The sequence below is a fragment of the Amphibalanus amphitrite genome, unplaced genomic scaffold, assembly GCF_019059575.1.
Source record: "Amphibalanus amphitrite isolate SeventyFive unplaced genomic scaffold, NRLGWU_Aamphi_draft 001241F_arrow, whole genome shotgun sequence".
Classification (NCBI taxonomy): Eukaryota; Metazoa; Arthropoda; class Thecostraca; order Balanomorpha; family Balanidae; genus Amphibalanus; species Amphibalanus amphitrite.
Window position 1 is genome coordinate 80,824 of NW_024882734.1, and position 20,533 is coordinate 101,356.

The 20,533-nt window shown below is 51.3% G+C and overlaps 1 protein-coding gene across 8 annotated transcripts in view; it reads right to left on the minus strand.

The window, feature by feature from the left end:
• Positions 1 to 505: 505 nt before the first annotated feature.
• Positions 506 to 20,533, minus strand: part of LOC122371419 (F-actin-uncapping protein LRRC16A-like) — a 50,836-nt gene continuing 30,808 nt past the window's right edge. For 4 of the 8 annotated variants that reach the window (XM_043347729.1, XM_043347726.1, XM_043347728.1 and 1 more), the window contains 13 exons: positions 18,389 to 18,505; positions 10,773 to 11,036; positions 10,308 to 10,463; positions 9,435 to 9,504; positions 8,160 to 8,228; positions 6,667 to 6,874; positions 6,036 to 6,322; positions 5,495 to 5,673; positions 5,123 to 5,243; positions 4,565 to 4,699; positions 3,123 to 3,257; positions 1,904 to 1,968; positions 506 to 1,336 (listed from right to left, as the gene is read on the minus strand). In XM_043347729.1, the coding sequence (XP_043203664.1) occupies positions 1,187 to 1,336; positions 1,904 to 1,968; positions 3,123 to 3,257; positions 4,565 to 4,699; positions 5,123 to 5,243; positions 5,495 to 5,673; positions 6,036 to 6,322; positions 6,667 to 6,874; positions 8,160 to 8,228; positions 9,435 to 9,504; positions 10,308 to 10,463; positions 10,773 to 11,036; positions 18,389 to 18,505 (1,956 nt within the window). In that variant the 3' untranslated portion in view covers positions 506 to 1,186. Of the gene's footprint in view, positions 1,337 to 1,903; positions 1,969 to 3,122; positions 3,258 to 4,564; positions 4,700 to 5,122; positions 5,244 to 5,494; positions 5,674 to 6,035; positions 6,323 to 6,666; positions 6,875 to 8,159; positions 8,229 to 8,846; positions 8,883 to 9,434; positions 9,505 to 10,307; positions 10,464 to 10,772; positions 11,037 to 18,388; positions 18,506 to 20,533 lie in introns of all 8 variants that reach the window. The other 4 variants (XM_043347733.1, XM_043347732.1, XM_043347731.1 and 1 more) reach the window with 2 other exon arrangements.

The window sequence follows — 20,533 nt, forward strand, 5'->3', positions numbered from 1 at the left end:
ATCTTGCAGTCACAGAGGGTGCCCAGATGAACGATGCGATATCAAGTCCCCGATAATTTTATAAGATTACGCGATAAACGTCTGCATCATGGCCAATCAATCCCACGTTAGTTCAGCAATACGTTGTGAAACTGAATGATCAAATGTAGACGCAAACGACTTGAGACCCCAACAGATACATAGCCACATTTACGTTGATGCGATTGTGAGACTGGTTGAAATAGGATTGTGAAATACTGCGACTTTGAAAAGTAGGCAGTAGGCACGTGCAGCGTGCATACATTTGGGGATATTTGTCGTTGCACCTTGCAGGCATGCTTGCTGGCGCGATTGGGGGGGGGGGGGGGACTACAAACACGTGAGGACGACGTAGAATGTGCTGCTGCAAGAAGACTGAACCTGACAGTCCTTTTATACCCTCCAGTGACCTAGTGGTGACACCACAGCCGTCAACCCGACCCACCATCACATCAGTCCAAGCCCCGGCCAAAACCAAACACCCAAATGGCATGTCGTAACTGTATATATCATCGAATATACTCGGCAGATATAAATATAAAATATAACGGCTGGTACCTCGAACATAATAGACGATAACACAATCAATCTCACAGTGGCGACGGCGCGGGGCGCCCGATGTAGACAACAAATCAGCGATTTGGTGCGCGCCGGATTGGTGCGTCTCGGTTGTCACAGCAGCGCCGGGGGCGGCCCGTCCCCTCTGCAGAGGGATCCATCGCGCCGGCAACTCAGCCTATATGCACCTCCCCTCCCTCCTCGGCCCAACCCAGCCTCAGAAACGCTCCCGGACCAGCGGAGCCTACTCGCTCTCTCGCGCTCTCACTCAATCGCAAACCACTCTCACATGCCTACAAATGCAGGTAGGTTCCGTCGTTTTCACGCAAGCAAATACATATGCGGAGCAGAAGTCTCACAATGCGCGCACGAGCAGACAAGCGCCCACGCACGTCAAACAGCGTCGTTGTGCGCCCTGTTGAGATAATAAATGCCGAAAAGCTGCAGAGTGGAGCCATCGGACGCGCGAGTCAGCGGTCGCATCGTCCAAGGCACCGCTGGAGGCCAGTGACGTCATACATGCATCACTATGACGTCACGGCGCCGAGAGTATTGAACTGGCCAGTCGGCCGACTGCACACAGTCAGATGACGTCATCCCCACAGGCCGGCTACACGTTGATGACGTCATCCAGGGAGAAGGAAGGGTCCAGCACCAGTTTTGGCACGGGAGACACCGGCACGGCGGCGCCGGCGGCAGCGGCGTCAGGGTTGAGCGCAGCGACCGGCGGCGGCCCGTCAACTGAGCTCTCCATCAGACTCTGTAACACGTCCAATACCAGGTGTTAGGGCGGCCGGAGACAGATAACTGAGCTCATCATCAGACTCTGAAGTACGTCCGGCGGCAGGCTTCAGGGCGGGGAGACAGACATAACTGAGGTCCCCAGGAGTCAGGGCGGAGGACAGTCAACTGATGTCCATTGTCCAGTCTCAGACTCCCATCAGACTCCTCGACGTCAGGCATTAAAACAGGGCGCCAAATGATGGTGAACTGAGCTTCCCAATCCCCATCGGACTAAAAACGCGTCCACCTCAACACAACGGGCAACTAGTAGAGGGTTACGTCGGAGAGCACGTAGGTAGTTCATCAGTGCGGAGGTCAGGTCGTACACGTTCACTGCAAAGGTCATAGATCGCAAGGTGCTGGCTTCTGGACTCTGGCAGTAGCGCCTGGCAAGGGTCAGACAGATATTTCGAGCACCAGTTCGAAATCATTTGAACTCTAAGACGCAACCTTTCTCCAAGTATTTGGTTACCAGAGCCTCCTCTTCGTTCTAGGAGACTTAGTCGGTGCAGGCAGATGGCAATCACAACCAGCATTCACTTACCTGAAGTTCAGCCGTCGTCAGCGGCCTGCGCGGGCGCTGGACACTCGGTGAACCGGTGCTTCCATCTAGCGGTGCAGGTACAAAGCGTTAGTGCCGGGCCGCGACACTAGGGCTCCGTTACCGAGCATTTAGAACCGCCGCCGCGCCAGGCGGGATAAATGATAATGCCAAGGCAACTGAGAGCAAAACCAGCAACAAAACAAAACACAAGCGGGCAAGCTAAACTGACTGTGAACCGGCTCAGTGGCGTCAGCTGGCGGCACGCCTATTGTACAGGGAGGGTGTGGAGGAGATCGAATATCGGTGACACTACTTGGCATGCATCCGATCATCAAACTACGGTGATAGGCAAAACCAGTGAACAAAAATGACAAGCCAAGTGCAAACCGAAATGCGAATATGTGATTATGAATGTCTATCCCCTATCCTATCATCTCATCATAACCCTGTAATGTCCTTTTCACGCCGAAAGAGCCTGCTCTCAACAAAACAAATGTGATTATAAAGCACTCATAATTTTCGTCTGGCCATTTTCAGTTCCTTAACACTTATGGCTAACAGTTTTGAAAAAAAAATTAAGTTCATCAGAAGAAAGATAGAAAACATGTCTGAGACACCTAAGCGGAATGGCCGGTTTACGCAATAGTTATATGGACAGAACACATAATGTTATGTTGAGGATGGTAGCGGTTGCCTCACATTGTTAACCCCGAACCAAGTTAATAGTTAATAAAACGTGAAACACAATGTTAATTACTATTGGACAACCAAAAAGTAAAAAAAAAAAAAATCATCTTGCACAACTACACGCAAAAAAAACAAATAAAACCGGAACAAATCATTAGCACCATTTCCCACGATCACCTACAAAATATTAATAACGCACGAGCTTGTTTCTGGCTCGTTCAAACAACTAAATAAAGCGAGCAAACTGGCCCGTGCAGGCAGCATGCCAGCCACGCCTGAGCCTTTGTACAGGGCTGGTGGCCGCTCGCAGCATTCCTGTAATGGAACTCAGATGCCACTAGGGTCTACGCTACTGCCCGATCGATAGTCCCCGGCCCCTCCCCCCCCCCCCCCGATCAGGCCTGAACTGAAAACCCCACCTGCCATACCGCCCCTCGGCTGAGGTTCGGACTCTAAACCTACCTGTAGTACCCCGCTCCAACTCCGTGTGGTGTCATTCCCCCACCTATGTATTCTCCCCGTGTGAGCTCACCTGGTGCGCCGTCGGTGGCTGCCGGCGCCGGGTCGACCGGCCGCGAGTTCCACGACTCCGGGCCACTGTCGACCGCCGGCGGGCTGGCCGCCCCCGCGGCATCATCGGCCTCACCACTGGACACACTGCCGCCACCTGATGGGGGCGAGGGGAGGGATAGACATTCAGACAGCGGTACGGACCCCCCACTACAACCACCGGCGGGCTGGCCGCCCCCGCGGCATCATCGGCCTCGCCGCTTGAAACACTGCCGCCACCTGACGGACGGGGAGGACAGACAGTCAGGCAACGGTACAGACTACAGAGTACAGACGCCACCGCCGGCGGGCTGGCCGCCACTCCCGCGTCCTCGGCCTCGCCACTGGACACACTACCACCACCTGACGAGGGCGAGGACAGACAGTCAGACAGCGGTACGGACCCCCACTACAACCGCCGGCGGGCTGGCCGCCCCCGCCGCGTCCTCGGCCTCGCCACTGGAGACACTGCCGCCACCTAAAGGACGGGCAGGGCAGACAGTCAGGCAACGGTACAGACTACAGAGTACAGACGCCACCACCGGCGGGCTGGCCGTCCCCGCCGCGTCCTCGGCCTCGCCACTGGACACACCGCCACCACCTAAAGGACGCGGGGTGAGGGGAGGTTAGCGAAGCAGATCGTGGTACATACAGGTCAGCGAGGTCACCACTGATCGCCTTACAGCAACGGCCACGGCGATACCTGGGCTCAGCTGCCAGCTTATAAAGGATCATGCAGTTTTTTTTATATTACATTTCGCTCACAGCAGCTGCGCGTGCTGCGTGTCGCATTGCAAACTGACTGAACGGATGCCAAGAAACTTACCAATTAGACAATAACCCAATCATTCCAATGGCAAAGAAATGAAGAAATTACAAGCACATGAATTCGGCACGTCTTTTCACTTAAACTGAAAGGCAAAAAATATCCATTAACAGCATATTTTAAAGGCTCCTGAAAGAAAAGAACAACACGCTGAAGATGAAACGGAATCAAGAAACATGCTCGAACGAAAACTGCCAAGAAAAGCGAATAGCACTCAATCTCGGTACCGAATCTTTGGAAGAATCATATAAATATTCTCTGTCATTATTGGCTACATAATGAGAAGAGCAATGCTCGGAGTTCAAAAGTTCAATTTTCTTAAAGGTTGATGGCAATAAAACTGAGTCAGCAACAGCACCACACCTCCCTCACACTCAACAGGAGTTGCGTAATAACGTCAATGTCATCACGATGCTTCTCACAGGTACACCATGCTGGCATCTACCCATGCTGGAGTAGCTCCAAAACCTACAGAAGCGCCATGCCTGCCCTCCCTCAGCCCCGACAAACCAGCCTTCTGCTGCTCATATCGCCCCTGCCCGCTGCCGCCGTTGCCAGTTTGTACCCGCTAACACAACCCCGGCGTTCGCCCCACTTACCCGAGTGTCGGTGTTCCGTTCGCGCCGCCATGGAGCGCGGCCGCGGCTTGGGCCCGGGCGGCAGCGGCGGCGGCCGGCCCTGGCCCGGCAGCGGCGACGCCTGCTTGGGTTTACTGGCCAGACTCGGCTTGGGACCTAGAACAGGCGGCGGCCGAGCTGTTACCGGGGGGAGCGCGGCGCGGCCCGGTCCCGGGGGCTGCAACGACCCAGCGGGGACCCTAGCCGTCCCAGCGGAGACCCGGGCGTCCCGGCAGCACAGGCAGACGCAGACGCTCTCCCCGGGACGCCAGCAGATCAAGACAGTCAGTCGGGGGTGACGGGACAGCCGCGGCTCCCGTGCCGTGCCGGGGCGCAGCGGGACAGTCAGTCACTGAGTGACCGGACAGTCACAGCCGCCTTGCCATGCCCCGAGTCACTGACAGCGCGCGGTCCCCTCTCGTCAGCCAGCAGGCGGCAAAAGCGACCGGTAGCGGCGCGGGCGGGCGGGTTAGCCGTCTCACGGGTGCCCGGTGCACACTCGGGTTAGGCGGGCGGGCGGCGCTTTGTACCAGTACTCACTGATGGAGGGCGGGCCGTGCGGGGCGGCTGGCGGCGACTTGATGGCGGCGGCGGCGGCTAGCGCGGCGGCGCGACCCTTCACCTCCTGGAGAGGAGAGCGCTCCTCCAACTCCTCAGGAGTCTGGAGGCGAGAGGGGCGGTACAACACGGTCAGCGGCGCCTAGTTCACACCAGTGTCAATCACTACGAACACATCCACCGACAGCCGCCCTCAAAACTCAGCGGTGGTACGGCAAGGTCGGCCGTGCCATGAAGTGCAGCCTCCAGACAGTGTCAGCCACCAACCCATCGCCTATAATATCAACCATCCCGCTCCACAGTCCGACCCAGTCAGACATCACTCTTCCCCCTCTTCTCCCACCGCTCACTCACGTGTTTGGGAGTGAGGCTGGCGCGCTTTTCCTGTTTGGCGCGCATTTCTGCCAGCAGGTCGGAGCCGCCGAGGCCGGCCGGTCGCCGGAGAGCGGCCGGCTCGACGGTCGAGTCGCCCTCGCCCGGTGGCGGAACCACCACCGGCGACAGCAGGTGGTTCAGAAAACTGTCCGCGCTCCCTGCCGAGGGGGGGGGGGGGTCGGTCAGACGAGTGCAGCACACAGCAAAGCACAACATATAATGCAAGCCGATGTAAGCAGTAAGCACACCGCGGCTCGCCAGAAAGCTATAGCATAATCGATATGTGTAATGGTAACGTAGCTGCTTATAATCAGTAGAATCGATCACAAACATCCCACAAATTACGTGAAAGAGAAATTTCAGGTTGCCTGCAGCTAAGTGCACTATCCATCATCCAAGCAAATTGAATCATTTTGCACCGCTAAAATATTGGTGGCTAAATGTCCATGGCTACATTAGTTCACTGCCATATCCCTCCACTCTGCCTCTCCCCGTTCCTCAACGCTTCCCTCCGCCGTACCTGATCCAGCCGACGAGTCACTATCGGCTGTAGTATCGGCACCGGCTCCCTTCCTGCCGCTCGACCTGCCGCCGTCCCCGTCCCGGTCCTCTCGGGAGCGAGCCACTCGGTCGGCCGCCAGCTTACTGAACACAGAGGAGATGCCCTTCTTCACCCCACCGCCACTGCCGGCGCCGCCGGAGCTCTTGCGGTCGCGCTGGGACTCGTCGTCTCGGAGCGCGGACGAGCGGCGCGTCCGGTCCAGGCCCAGGTGGGGCGTGTTGTCGGCAGAGGTGGTCATCAGCTGCCTGTAGGTGCGAGGGAGGGGAGGGGTTGAATGGTAGCGGAAAGAGAAAGTGCGGCACATACCGGAACTGCAGAGCAAAGCAGAACAAGAAGTGGCTGGTAAGTCGTTGAGCTCATGAGGTCTGAAAGCATTATGTTTGCCAGTGAAACAAACCCACCATGAACCTCTCCGACGAGTCCGACCTATCACCGCCTACCCAGGACTTAACTTCAAATCTCACGACATTGCGACCCCGACCCAGACAGACCCATGATCACCAGTTCAGAGAGAACCAATAATAAGATATTACCGGTATACTCCCCCCTCCCCCTCTTCACCCCTGACCCTCCCGCGGCGCCTGCGTACCTGGACTCGGAGTCGGGAGATGTGAGCGGACTGCTCGGCAGCGAGCGTGCCGGCGGGAAGAACGCGTCCAGTCCCGAGTCCAGTCCGGCGCCCTCCTCGCCGACCACAGGCCGGGTGGGCGCGCGGCTCTTGGCCCGCCGCGGCCGCGCCTTGCCCAGGTGCCGCAGCTGGTGCGCCGGCGCCGGCAGCTCCGACACCGTGTCAATCTCTGACGGACCAGACACACGGGGATGTTACGGCGACGGTCGGCAGAGAAAAGTTAGTGGACACATCAGAGTCTGCACAGTAACAGGCAGCGATAGTACAGATTCGGCAGCAGGGAATGACATTGATCATATGCATGAAAAGCATTCACATGAAGCTTTGTGCAATAAATGCTTCCTTTGGTACATATAGCCAAATTTTCCTGAACAAAGTCAGAAGCTGTAGGGCTTGGTCCCAGGACAAACCTTGGAAGAAGACCATAGTCGTGCTTCCCTAGCAGAAGATGTAGTGGTACAAAAAGGGCATCGCTGAGTAGAAGATATCTGACTAGTCGTTGGCAATTTTACGGAATAAAACTACATACTGTATTTCAATTTTATGAAGTGATTCCAGTCAAAACTGAACATTTGACATTTGGCTATAAACTATGTTCAACAACAGAATAAGACATAAGATTTCGCGTAAAAAGCAGCAACGTCAAGCGATTTTCTCTCCGAGTGTATAACTAGAATAATTTAAACAATGTTTCACACGAAAACAGCTTTCGCTCCACCACATATCTCGAATCACTGGGATCAATCAAATACTGCCATTGATTTTTGTTTGAAGAACGTGCTTTCGGGTATTGCTACGCTACTAACCACTCAAAACAACGTGCAAAAAAAACATGCGAAAAAGGAATGAAATAAATGAGGAAAAAAATGAAAAAGAAGAGACTCCTCAGAACTCGCAAAAAAAACAACAACAAATTCCTGTATACTAAAGGTGAGTGCAACAGCACAGCCAGCTTGTAAATAAAACAATGGATAAAGCTCGAACGTTTCGGTGCCAGCCAGCTCCAAACTACAGCGCCACAGGTTGTAGTAGCATCGTACCTTTCCTTTGAATCCTTGAACCACGCGTCGAGTGTTTGAACCACTACCTTAAACAATAAAAGACAATGTATATCTTCGCCTGTCGAGTTCACCACCCTGCCCAGTTCATTTCTTTCGTCATACGATCTTAGTCGAAACTACAACAATAATTCAGAAACCAACAATTAGTTTCTGAAGCTGTTCTCACTGCCATCTTGCCAGCAGCACCATCAGTGAACCCCATGAAATGTGGATGAGTGTTTATGGCAATGGGGTTTTAATAGAACCTCTGACTCCCTTTCCTAGAACCTAAATCCCTCAGAAACCAGAGGATACCATCCCGTGGTTTGTGGCGGGCCGTCAGCCTCGCCCCAAGAGTGGCAGGGTCGCCTCCGTGACCGGTGCAGCAGGGAGGTGATCGGACGGGCGCCCTACCTTCCTCGGTGTCCTCCAGGCTCGGCAGCAGATCGGGAAAGTGGTCGGCCGAGACGCCCTCCACGGAGTCTGCTCGGGACGCGGGGAAGGGCACACACTGAGGGACGGGCTCGCAGCCAGGGGGTGGCCGCATCCCGCTGATTGGGGGCGGCCTGGCACACCATGCAGCAGGCACGGCAAATTCACAGCACATCGACAGCACACGGGGCGGTCCGGGCAGGTCCGGAGAGCCGCCGGACACACACCGATCCCATCCCGCGCCGAGGTCGCTCGTGACGACTGAGGCGGTAGAACGCCGTTCAACTTCAGCGCGTTTCGATCCGATTTCGTTCAGCTGCAGCTCGTTTCGATTAAATTTTCCAAAATAAAATTTAAGCATAAAAATAAGTGTAAACATATTTTGGCACTAATGCTACAAACTTGGTGCAAAAACGCATTATCTGCAAAATACTAGGTATACTTACTATTTGATCACAGCATAATTTACTTTTCACTTTCAGTTGTGGAAGCAAAACCATCCTGGATAGATGGTTGACATTTGGTACCATATTTGGAAACGTCTCAGTCCGTCCTGAACAAGCCATCGGGCACGGGGAAGGGTCGGCCTACTGAACCATGCTCTAAAGTACACTGAACCACCGCCCTCGCCCATCAGAGCGTGGCTGGGCGGGGAGTTAAGTCCCTTACTGTACACATCCAAGTTACACCGGAACAAGGGCAGACCTGCTGGGCGACACGAGGCCGGGGCAATGACTGGTCAGACGGGACACAGTACAGACGATGAGGCAGTTCAGCCACGGTACAGGGATGGTTCAGCCATGGTACAGGGTGATAGGTGGGCACTCGTCAGACATGATCAGCAGAGGAGCGGGTGAGGCTGGGGCAGACGGACCCCTACGTTAGAGCGGGCGGGGACAGGGCCAGGCTAGATGGGCGTCATGGGATGGCGGTGAAGAGGGGAACAAATATAGACAGAGATGGATGGTAATCAGCAACATCTCGCGAATATATATGCATATTACACAGAGCATACGAGTATGTGCAATATAAAACAGAATGAATGCGAGCTCAAATGTGTCATAATGGCCGCTATATAATAAGGTAAAACACTATCACTCGGACAGTCGTTTCAAAATCGCGTCGCTTCAAATCATTTGCTTGAATAATTCTTCTGTACTGTTGCAGAACTCCGAAAAAATGGTCAAACAGTTACCGTGAAATTACAAAGATACCCTGAAGGAAGCTGAGTACAGGCCGGGTCACGTGGTCACTTACCGACGACCGACTTGGGCCGGGTCTTCCTGCCCTGCAGGTTCAGCTTTTTGGCGTGTAGCTGAGGCGTGGCCTGGAACACAGCGACGACACGTCTGAGGTCAGCTTAGAGCTCGAAAAACGTCAACATGTGTCGCATCATGATTAACACACGCGTAAGAAAACACGTCCACCGACATACATACGAAGAGGACAAATGCTACCGAACGGTATCAGACAGCAGCTGCTGTGGACGGCATTATAAAAACGCCCCAAAGACAAAATATTGATAATTGTAGCCAGATTGACAACAGAGCGAAGATGCTGATTTCAGAGGCACTATATCAAAGTGGTGCTGTACAACGATCAGAAGAGATGAGGGCAATCATTGACTGTGACAATAAAGCAGGCGGAAGTACACCATCTTACCAGATTCAGGTACTCCAGTTTCTTGGCAGCAGATAACAAACGACGAAGGTTATTATCCTTAAATACGGCAGCAGCTTACAGGAAGAGCAACACAAAAAACTAGCAACTACTGCTAGCGCATTCGTGAACAAGGAACACAGTCTAAAGCTAGAGTGCGCCTAACACTGGTTACACGTGGTTACAGCGCCTAACGCTGGTTACAATCTAACGCGTAAATTATACATAAAACAGCAGCCAGGAACGAGGCAAGATTTCGTTCTCTACTTAAAATGGTAAAACTACAGCCCACTATGTTCACGGCAATCCTATATCCTATGACCTATCCTATATCTATGCAGATGTAAAGCCCATCTATACCGAAGGTAGACCCATGTCCTAAAGAGGACACACTGTGAGGGCTGCTGTAAGAAGTCCTGTGGTAGGACCAGTGAGAGCAGCTGGTGCAAGTGGTGAGACCTCCCCACTCACCGGCGGCGAGAGGTCGGAGCTCTGTTCGCTGGTCACGTCCTCTCGGGAGCGGCTGGACTCGCCGCCGCCACCCACACTGTCCACATCGCCCGAGAGGCGCGGGTGCGACTTGAGCACGTCCGGCGTGCACGCCCGCCGCCGCGTCACGTCGCCCGTCTGAGGGCGAGGGGTGGGGTCAGAAACAGGGAGACGCACAGGGTGCAGTCTCACAAGGGAGGCCACATACATCGGGAAAAATATTGTCGCACAATATAGCACTATAGCTAAGCTGTCATGTAACAGTCGATCACTGTTGGACCAGTGAGGTTTAGAAGGCGACTTTGAGTCTTTTACAAGTTGGCAGCGGAGATGCTGTAGTCTAGCAGAAAAAGATGGTTGACAACACAGCGACTACTTATATGCCGGTCTGTTTGACTGTCATTCGCTCATCACTTCCCATCTCCTGTCAATATCGTGTCCACTCACCAGCTCTTGGTAGCTCCTGGTGAGGCTCTCGATGACCTCATCCACGATGCGGTCGCTGACCTGGCCGGCCACGTTCAGGTGAAGCTCGTTGACGCGTTCGGCCAGCTCCGAGCCGGCGCGCTGCAGGCCGGCGCCCACCTTTTCCGAGGGCAGCGCCAGTCGCAGCCGCTCGGCTCCGGTGGCCCGCACAGCCTCCCGCACAGAGGAGACGAGGACGTGGGGACACTCGGCCTCTGCCGTGTCCAGCATACGGTCCACAGTGCCCTGGGGAGGAATGGACGCGATGGTGAGTACGGGGACCGCAGGGAATGTGGGGGTAGGTAAACGGTACAACAGGAGGGGCAGTACAGAGGAATCCTGCCACATGGGTGGCCGTTAGTCTCCTAACTGCTATTTCAGACATCATCACACACTACCACGGTCCCGAGTCACGCAAGCTGATGAGAACGGAAATCTGTCGCTAAGGTGATGCGCTACAAAAAGTCCACCTCGATGTGTTCAGCTATGACACCGCCCTCTCCTAGCCACCAACGTCTTCCCCAACCACCTCCGCTGTCCTCCATCCCTCTTTTTTTCATCTCCGTCCCCTGCCACAGCCCCCGCCACGATGTGATCGGCTACGACCGTGCCCTCCCCCTCTTCTTCCCTCAACTCGCAGCTGTGCTCCCCGTCCCTAACTCGATATGCTCGGCTATGGCGGTGTTCTTCCCTAGTCTCCGATTGGGGCATTCCACGATAGATCGACCAAAGCTGTGCACCCTCATATTTGATTTTTCGCTCAAAATTCGTCTAGGGGGTTGTTTTGGGCCGGAAAGCCAGCTGTGGCGATGATTTTTTTTTTCGACGAACGGTTAACGAGATATAGCCTCGGGCAATTTCTGGAGGTCACGCTTCAACCCTATGTTTGGCGGCTCATAACTCAAAAACTATTGACTTTTGTATAAGGATAACTTTATGTTTTCCAACTCAACATCGACCAAGGAAACTTTTGGCTATCTCGGATTTTCGATTTTCGAAAATTTTGGTCACGTGACCTCTTGACCTATTTTTTGAAGAGTGACCTTGACACTTTCCCACCTGAAAGTTAAAATTTGGTCTGATGACGATTCAAGCCTTATCAATGGTCGTTCATATGCAACAATAAAAAACATGGCTATCGGCCTGCATTGACCTCAGGTCAGGTCATCTTTGTGACCTGCCCATTATAAGTCAATGGCAAAAGTACCGGCTAGGCCACTAAAACGCATCGGACTGGTACAGTTACTTCATAATCATACCATATTAGGTTATTATTGATCACTCTGGTGCAATTTTGCATCAGTGACCCGCGGAAAGGTCATCCGAGGTCACATTATGACTCACGACATTCATATGCCTTTTATGTCTATATCTTTTGATAGAATAGGTATAGGGATTTGGGAAACACATCAATTAGTTCACTTTGGCCAGGCGCATCATGCCATACGCAGCCTTATATGTTAAGGTCATTTCGTGACCTTGACCTAGGGTCAAATTTTGGTCAAATTTCATATTTGACCTTTCGAAATAAAAACTTATACAATTCGATCCGACTGGAAAAAGCAAACACGATGGCGCTATTTTATACATCTGACTTCATAAACATAATAAGATATTGGCGAAAAACGTTTTTATTCCGTGAAAAAATGTTTATTTTCAGCCAGATTAAATAACAATATTTTGGCGTGGTAAAGGCATTCGAGGTGCATAGACACGTTGGCGTAAGTACTTGTACCTAAGCAATTCACGCTCATATGACTCGGTGTTGCGGTCATTTCTACAGGTACCAATCTAAAAAAAATAGCATAGGTAGATATGTGATGATCAGCAGTTTCGTACATTTGGCATGAATAATAATCACTCACATAAAACATTTACCTATGTACACCCTAATCGGCACGCACGGCACACAGCAAACCGACAACATATTCACAACAACACAACACAACATTGGTCCGATCCAACAGTGCAACTTTCCAAGCTCGTCTACTTTGTATGTGCTTATCTAAGACACTTTGACTTCCTTGCCCTCCCGATCTTCTGAAAGCTCGTGGACGCGGACTGTGGTCAGGTCAACTGGACAGAATCTGTGGTACTGTCTCGTCCCCTTCACAGTTTTGGCCCTGGCGAAGCGAGCTTGTGAGTGATTTATGTGAGTGATTATTATTCATGCCAAATGTACGAAACTGCTGATCATCACATATCTACCTATGCTATTTTTTTTAGATTGGTACCTGTAGAAATGACCGCAACACCGAGTCATATGAGCGTGAATTGCTTAGGTACAGTGTGTCTAAAAAGAATGTACCGTCGCCACTACGGGGCGCTGGTATCGCGAGCCGGTAGTTGGCTGAATCCGCACCAGACCACACATTCCCAGGCGCTAGGTGACAGCTGCGCAGCGGCCGGTAGTAGCGTAAGCCCGAACCTTCGTGACACGACCCCGGGGGGGGGGGGGGGAGGGAGGGGAGCGGGCGGGGCAGCGCGTGTAGGGAGGGGTGCTCCAGCAAGCTGGCAGTTGTCGCGGCCAAAGGTCAAGGGGTCACACACCAAGCGAACGGACGCTGATGTGGGTTCGTGGGGATCATGAACTTGTGTGTGGTAGGTGCGTCTTGCGATGCACGGGTGATACGCCAGGTCGAGGTCTAAGCCAAAGGATTCAGGGGAGAGCTGAAGAAAACACCTGGTCAACTACGACGAATAGTAGTGCTGAAAAATGGAAAGTATGGGTCAATGCAAGCCTTCATGACCAGAGGCGGATCCAGCTCAGAGTTTTGGGGGGGGGGGGCAAACCATAAAAATTTATCGATTCTTTCCATGCATCGTCCATAGGCGTAATGTTAAAATCATGCCGTTTGGGGGGGGGGGGCAAATGCCCATTTTGCCCCCCCCCCTGGATCCGCCACTGTTCATGACTATAAACAACTTTCTGAGGACGCAAAGGCCAGCATTGAATAACGATATCCGGATCGAAATTAGCAATGATTTATAATTAAATGCCGAACTAATAGCGCTGCAAAACCCTCCTAGTAAATTGTCAAGTCGGATTATACCCACTTGAATTAAAAAATTGTTAATTAACTTTCTAACACTGACGTTCTTTATCATACGATAAGTATGGGGCTAACCAAGATTCAGCATCTTCCGCGTTCAAGCAATCACCTGTAAGGCTAGAACATTAATGGCCAGGTAAAAACATGGTCGGGATTTGATTAACCGGATTATAGGTCGATTTTTTTAGTCGGGATTTGATAAGTCAGATTTTTTACGCCAACCGCATTTTTAAGTCAAGTCAGGTCACTGATCTATGACGTCATAAATGAGCAGTCCTAAAATGAACTGTGTGAAACTGTCCTAAACTGTCCTCAACATTTTAGGACTGTGTGCACAGTGCACACTCCTTAAATGTTCAACTTCGCTACACCCTCAGTGCAGAGCTTTCATAGGGAGATGAAACTTACAGGATCTTATAGTATGATCGAGAGTCTCACAACTTGTATAAATGTATATCTCGGATTTTCTGAAGGGTCGCCTGAGATCAGGTCAGTCTCTCACCATTAAAAGTCAGGGGAATATGGAAATTGCTAGTTTGGTCCGGAAATGATATACAACTATCTCAAATTCTCAAGCACACGGAATCGTGATTTCATGCGCTCCTTGCAAGGTCTGATGCTTTAATATTGCTTTGTTGATCTTGCGTGACGTCATTTATCACGTAACCAAGGGTATCAGTTTTTCGTCAATAACTCCCGATCAACTAAAGCTACCGAGTCGATAAAGCCACTAATGGACATGAAAAGACCTGCCGAATCGATTGATATGCAATATGACCTCCTTTGACCAGCTTCGTGACCTGACGGGCTGTGACCTGACCTTGACCCGAGGTTAACACCTTAAAGGGACACTCCCACCTTAACATTAGTTTTGAGTTGAGATAGCCAAATTGGTGGCCATGGCCTGCAAATACCGATTTGGGCACTCACAACATCGAAAAATGCTTTAATTCGAAGATATGGAATTTCAAACTTGCAGTTTTCGGATTCTAAGGGGCTAATGCATTGGAATGCCCCCTTAGAATTTGTGACGTCAGCGGAGATCTAACGATTTTTAAATCTTAGACTAAAACCATCGTTAACACGTGGTGGTATACGCTGCTTTGCGCGCAACGTCTGCCGCACTTTAAGGCTGCCAAATTATTGCTTCCAAATAAAGTCGCTAGTAACAGGGGAGATCCCAAAAAGTAAACAAAAGTAAAAGCCTAATATCTTGAAAACCAGTGAATATTTTTCGGTGAAATTTGGTAGATATTCGTTTTCGCTCTTTCTGAACCAAGGGACATCACTTTCATGCCAATTCATTAACTTTTTTGAAGGTGGGAGGGTCCCTTTAACTCTCGCCCATATTGGTGTTTTTCCAGCCGCAAACGTATAAGGGGGGGGGGGGTCCGTTGGACCCTCCCTTGCCGTTTCGCCCCTGATCGAGCTAGAGCTTCGCGGAAAAAACGAGCGTGTTGGCCGTGACGAGAGGAAGTCGATGATACCCAATTTTAAGGTCCTAGGTCATCGGTTGACTTTCCAGGTCAGGTCAATGACCCAAAAGTCGGGAAAATCGGGCCTGTTAGAAAGTCGTAAAGCGTGGCTGCTATGGGGTTTTCGGGGTGCTGATCACGAATATCATGTTAGTTTTGATCACAGATGATGTCTTCATGCATTTAGGCCAGGTCGGGTCAGGTCAGGTCAGGTCAACCAGTAAGGGTATTCGTAGTAGGTGGCAACCGCCTCTGACAGCTTCGCAACATGTTACGAGGGCACCAAAACTACTTCGTAAATGTTCATATGGCTGCTTAATTCGAATTCAGCTCCTAAAACTGGCCTAGAAACATGTAAAACTCGAAAAGTTAACCGAGGTCATCAAAGGTCAATGACCTGACCTGACTTTCCGGTGACCTTGACACCCACCCTAATGCATGGAGGCAACATCATATCCCATGTTTGAACGCTTAAAACCACGAAAAGACTGCAAACGCGCCGCTAATGCGAGCCGACATACGCCGAATCGCGATTCCGGCCAAACATGGTCTCGAAAAGTAGGTCGCAGGTCAAAGGTCATTAAGGTCAGGGTCATGACAATTTCAGGGTGGGTGTAAAATTGATTAACGCGAGGGTAACGAAAGTTTCGTCGCGATCGGCCGCTTTATACGCGAGTTATTCGCGAAAAACCGAGGGAGGGGGTCCGTTCGACCCCCCCTCTATACGGGTGAGGGTTAAGTTGATCTCACCCGAAGAAAAAGTATACCATTCGACACGCCTGAGCTAGACAAACACGATGCTGCTAAAATCGCGGATCTGCGATCATTTTTAGCGAAGTTATTTACCAAAAACCGAACCTGTGCCTTGGGCCACTTGACCTGACCTCCGAAGTCATCGGCTGACCCTGGTCCTTAAATCGGAGACCAATCGCTGCATTTCGAAACGACGCGCACGATCGTTTCTTTCGTGAGGCTCTAGCTCAATTAGGGGCGAATCGGCGAAGGGGGTTGTTTCCTCACTTCCAACCCCCAACGTCCCTCGGTATTCAGAAAACCTGAAGGTCCGGTGAGGGTTAAAACGTTTCTCCTGAACGAGGAAGAAATGTAAAAGTCAAAGCTCTATAGACGTCCTGTAAAAGTGGCCATAATAATAAATTCGTTAGAAATAAGATGCTTTTTAAACGACTTCCTCATATAAAATCGGGTGCTGGGACCAATCTTATAAACGCTTTAGAATGGACAGGGCGTCACTGGCTAAAGTTTGGGTGCAGAAAACGGCTATTACCTAAATGCAAAATGGTTTTCATGCATTTCAGTCAATTGTATATTGTCGGTCCCAGTGGCCGAGCTAAAAAAAATCGGTAGTGTTTTGCATCTTTTACGCCATAAGAAACTACACTATCTATCGAAGTGGCCGGGCTTATTTGAATGGGAGGGCGCATTATGCACGAATCGAGTGCTTTCGTTTATTTTGGACTGTATTTTACCACATCCACTGCTGGTATCACTATTAATATTATCTAATGCCGTGAATACGACAGCATTCCATTTATAAGATTGGGCCAATGGAGTCGCGCCCCGCGAGCTCGGTTTTCCGCTGGGCCGCTACAGGCCAGGAAGTCGGTCTTCGCCTGAGGGCAGGACAAAGGTCAGCGAGGGAGCGCGGGGTCAGCCAGGTATCGCCAAGTGCCGAGCGGATGCCGCTCCCTCCCCTCTCTTCCCCTCTTTTCCCCTCCCCACCTCGGTATAGATGGGGAGGGACCGAACTGCCAATGACATGCGAGCGGTCAAGGCCGCTCGCGCGGCAGCGACCCTGGCGGCCGGATGCCGCAACTGGGATTCAGCCAAGTTACCGATTCGCCTCCTGTGGGAGAGCCAAACCAGGGGACATACTTTTTAGATATACTGTACAAGTACTTACGCCAACGTGTCTATGCACCTCGAATGCCTTTACCACGCCAAAATATTGTTATTTAATCTGGCTGAAAATAAACATTTTTTTCACGGAATAAAAACGTTTTTCGCCAATATCTTATTATGTTTATGAAGTCAGATGTATAAAATAGCGCCATCGTGTTTGCTTTTTCCAGTCGGATCGAATTGTATAAGTTTTTATTTCGAAAGGTCAAATATGAAATTTAACCAAAATTTGACCCTAGGTCAAGGTCACGAAATGACCTTAACATATACGGCTGCGTATGGCATGATGCGCCTGGCCAAAGTGAACTAATTGATGTGTTTCCCAAATCCCTATACCTATTCTATCAAAAGATATAGACATAAAAGGCATATGAATGTCGTGAGTCATAATGTGACCTCGGATGACCTTTCCGCGGGTCACTGATGCAAAATTGCGCCAGAGTGATCAATAATAACCTAATATGGTATGATTATGAAGTAACTGTACCAGTCCGATGCGTTTTAGTGGCCTAGCCGGTACTTTTGCCATTGACTTATAATGGGCAGGTCACAAAGATGACCTGACCTGAGGTCAATGCAGGCCGATAGCCATGTTTTTTATTGTCGCATATGAACGACCATTGATAAGGCTTGAATCGTCATCAGACCAAATTCTAACTTTCAGGTGGGAAAGTGTCAAGGTCACTCTTAAAAAAATAGGTCAAGAGGTCACGTGACCAAAATTTTCGAAAATCGAAAATCCGAGATAGCCAAAAGTTTCCTTGGTTAATTTTGAGTTGGAAGACATAAAGTTATCCTTATACAAAAATCAATAGTTTCTGAGTTATGAGCCGCCAAACATAGGGTTGCTGCGTGACCTCCAGGAATTGCCCGAGGCTATATCTCGAAAACTGTAGGTCAAAAAAAATTATCCTTGCCACAGCTGGCTTTCCCGCCCATTTCTACCCTATACACCAATTTTGAGCGAAAAATAAAATATGAGGGTGTCAATTTAATTTTTTTTTTTTTGGTCGATCTATCGTGGAATGCCCCCGTTGTGATCTATCCCTCTGGACCGTCTCTGCCCCAGCCCTCACCTCGATGTGCTCGGCTATGACGGCGTGCAGTTCTGTCGGTAGCCTCCCCATTCCTTATAAGACCCAGTCCTTACCTCGATGTGTTCGGCTATGACGGTGTGCAGTTCCTCAGCCACCTGGCTTAGACGGAGCTCCACCGGACTGCCGGCCGCCTCTCGTTCCGTCACCACCGCGTGAAGACGGCTCATCAGCTGTGGGAGCGGGGCACAGGGTACATATCAGTGGAGTGCAACACAACTCCCTCCCGTTCCCTCACCACCGCGTGAAGACGGCTCATTAACTGTAACAACAGAGTAACAGATGAGTGAATAACTCCCTCGCGTTCCGTGACCACCGCGTGTAGACGGCTAATCAGCTGTAGAAGGATACAGAACGGGTCAGTGGGAGTACAACACAGCAACGGGCCAACCCTCACCTCCCTACCGTCCCGTCACCACCGCACGAGGACGGATCAGCAGCTGTGACACTGTTGCAGTGATATGACAATAAAATGATTACGGAGCGAGCGAAGCGAGCGGAGTCTTACGTAGAATAACGGAAATTTCTGAGTATGAGCGGCCGGCCGGCCGGCCGGCCGGCCGGCCGGCCGTGCGGACGCTTTTGCGAGGCTTATATCTCAGCAACCACTTGACCGATTTACACGCGGTAATTTTTGTAGGGTAGCTTCATTCCTTCTACCAAGTATTGGACTATTCCCCATGCATGTGGGTGACCCCTTATGCACGTGCCACGTGCAAAACGAAGAGGTGTCAGTTTTGTAATTGTTGCAATATCTCGGTAACTACTTGGCCGATTGCGCTGAAAGTTGGCATGTAGGTAGGCACCCACTAGGTACTGCATATCCATGTGCCAGAGTTGGGGTGCTGCTGCACGTGCGCACGTGCAGGGGTCGTTTCCAGATCTCGAGAACGGCTGGACCAATTGCGCTCAAATTTGGTACACAGTTAGGGACCGGTTAGTAGGGTGCCGTGCACAAGTCAGTTAGGACCCATTTTGCACGTGCGCACGTGCAGGGTGCCGCTCCCAGATCTCGAGAACGGCTGGGCCGATTGTGCTAAAATTTGGCACATCGCTAGAAACCGGTGAGTAGGGTGCCGTGCACAAGTCAGTTGGAGGTACCCCCTCGAAATTTCGCACGTGCAAGACTCACCCCCTCGCTCGCTCCGTTAGTCGCCCCAAAAGGCGCTATACTGGTAATGAAAAGCGTCATATTGTGTGATGAAATATGCTGCCTTCAAACTTTTGGAAGCAGCCCTCTCTCCAACGACCAAAGAACAAACGACGCGGACACATTGTGGTGTAGAAAAATGACTGTTAGCAAGCAATGAAAATCCCGTCGAAAAAGGAAACACAGTGAAATATACGAACCGGTAGGCGGTCATAACCATGCAGCTGAACCGAAGATTCCTTGCATTTTCACAAAGAAACAACTACCTACAGTTCAACGCATACCTTATCGCAGAAGCCGTGATCACACTGCAACTTCGGCATCCTGCGCTTCAGCTTTTTCATCTTCATCTTCCCTGTATCATCCACCTCCACCCTGTGATGCTTCCTGGCCTTCTTCTTTCCCACGAGCACGTCTCCTTCCGTCCTGCTCTTCCTCAGCTGCGACATCAGCTCCCCCATGAAGCCGGCGGGAACGCCGGGCGGCACCTTCCGCGGCCGGATCTGGCCGTCCGCGTCCGTCGGGGGCGGGGGAGGAGCGGGCGGCGGCGGCGGGGCAGCGGACGAACCGGCGGAGGCTGTGTCCTCATCAGCTGGCTTTTCGGTGTCGTCGTCTACATCGGTGATCTTGAGGGTTAGTTTGGGAACAGCCGCTGGCGGTTTCCGAGGTGGCTTTTCGGCTCCTTTATTATTTGATTCTTTACCAGAATCATTTTCTTTCTTCCTTAGCCGATGCTTATTAGCCACCTCCCTTTCACCATTCTTCCGTCCAGAATGCCTTTCCTTCTTCTCTCCATTTTTGCGTTCAGGCGAAGCACTTTCCTCTATTCCGTCGTTCTGTTTTAGTTTGGCTTTATCGTTCTCCTCATTCCGCTTCCCTACTCGGTTATTTTCTCTGACTTCTTTCTCCTCATTTACTTCCGCCATTGCATCATTATCCTTTTCTTCTTTCACAGTCTTCTCCTCTGATTCCTTTTTCTTCTTTATCTCCTCTTCCACCACCGTCTCCTCTTTCTTCTCCTCTTCACATTCCTCCTCCTCCTGTTTCCAGT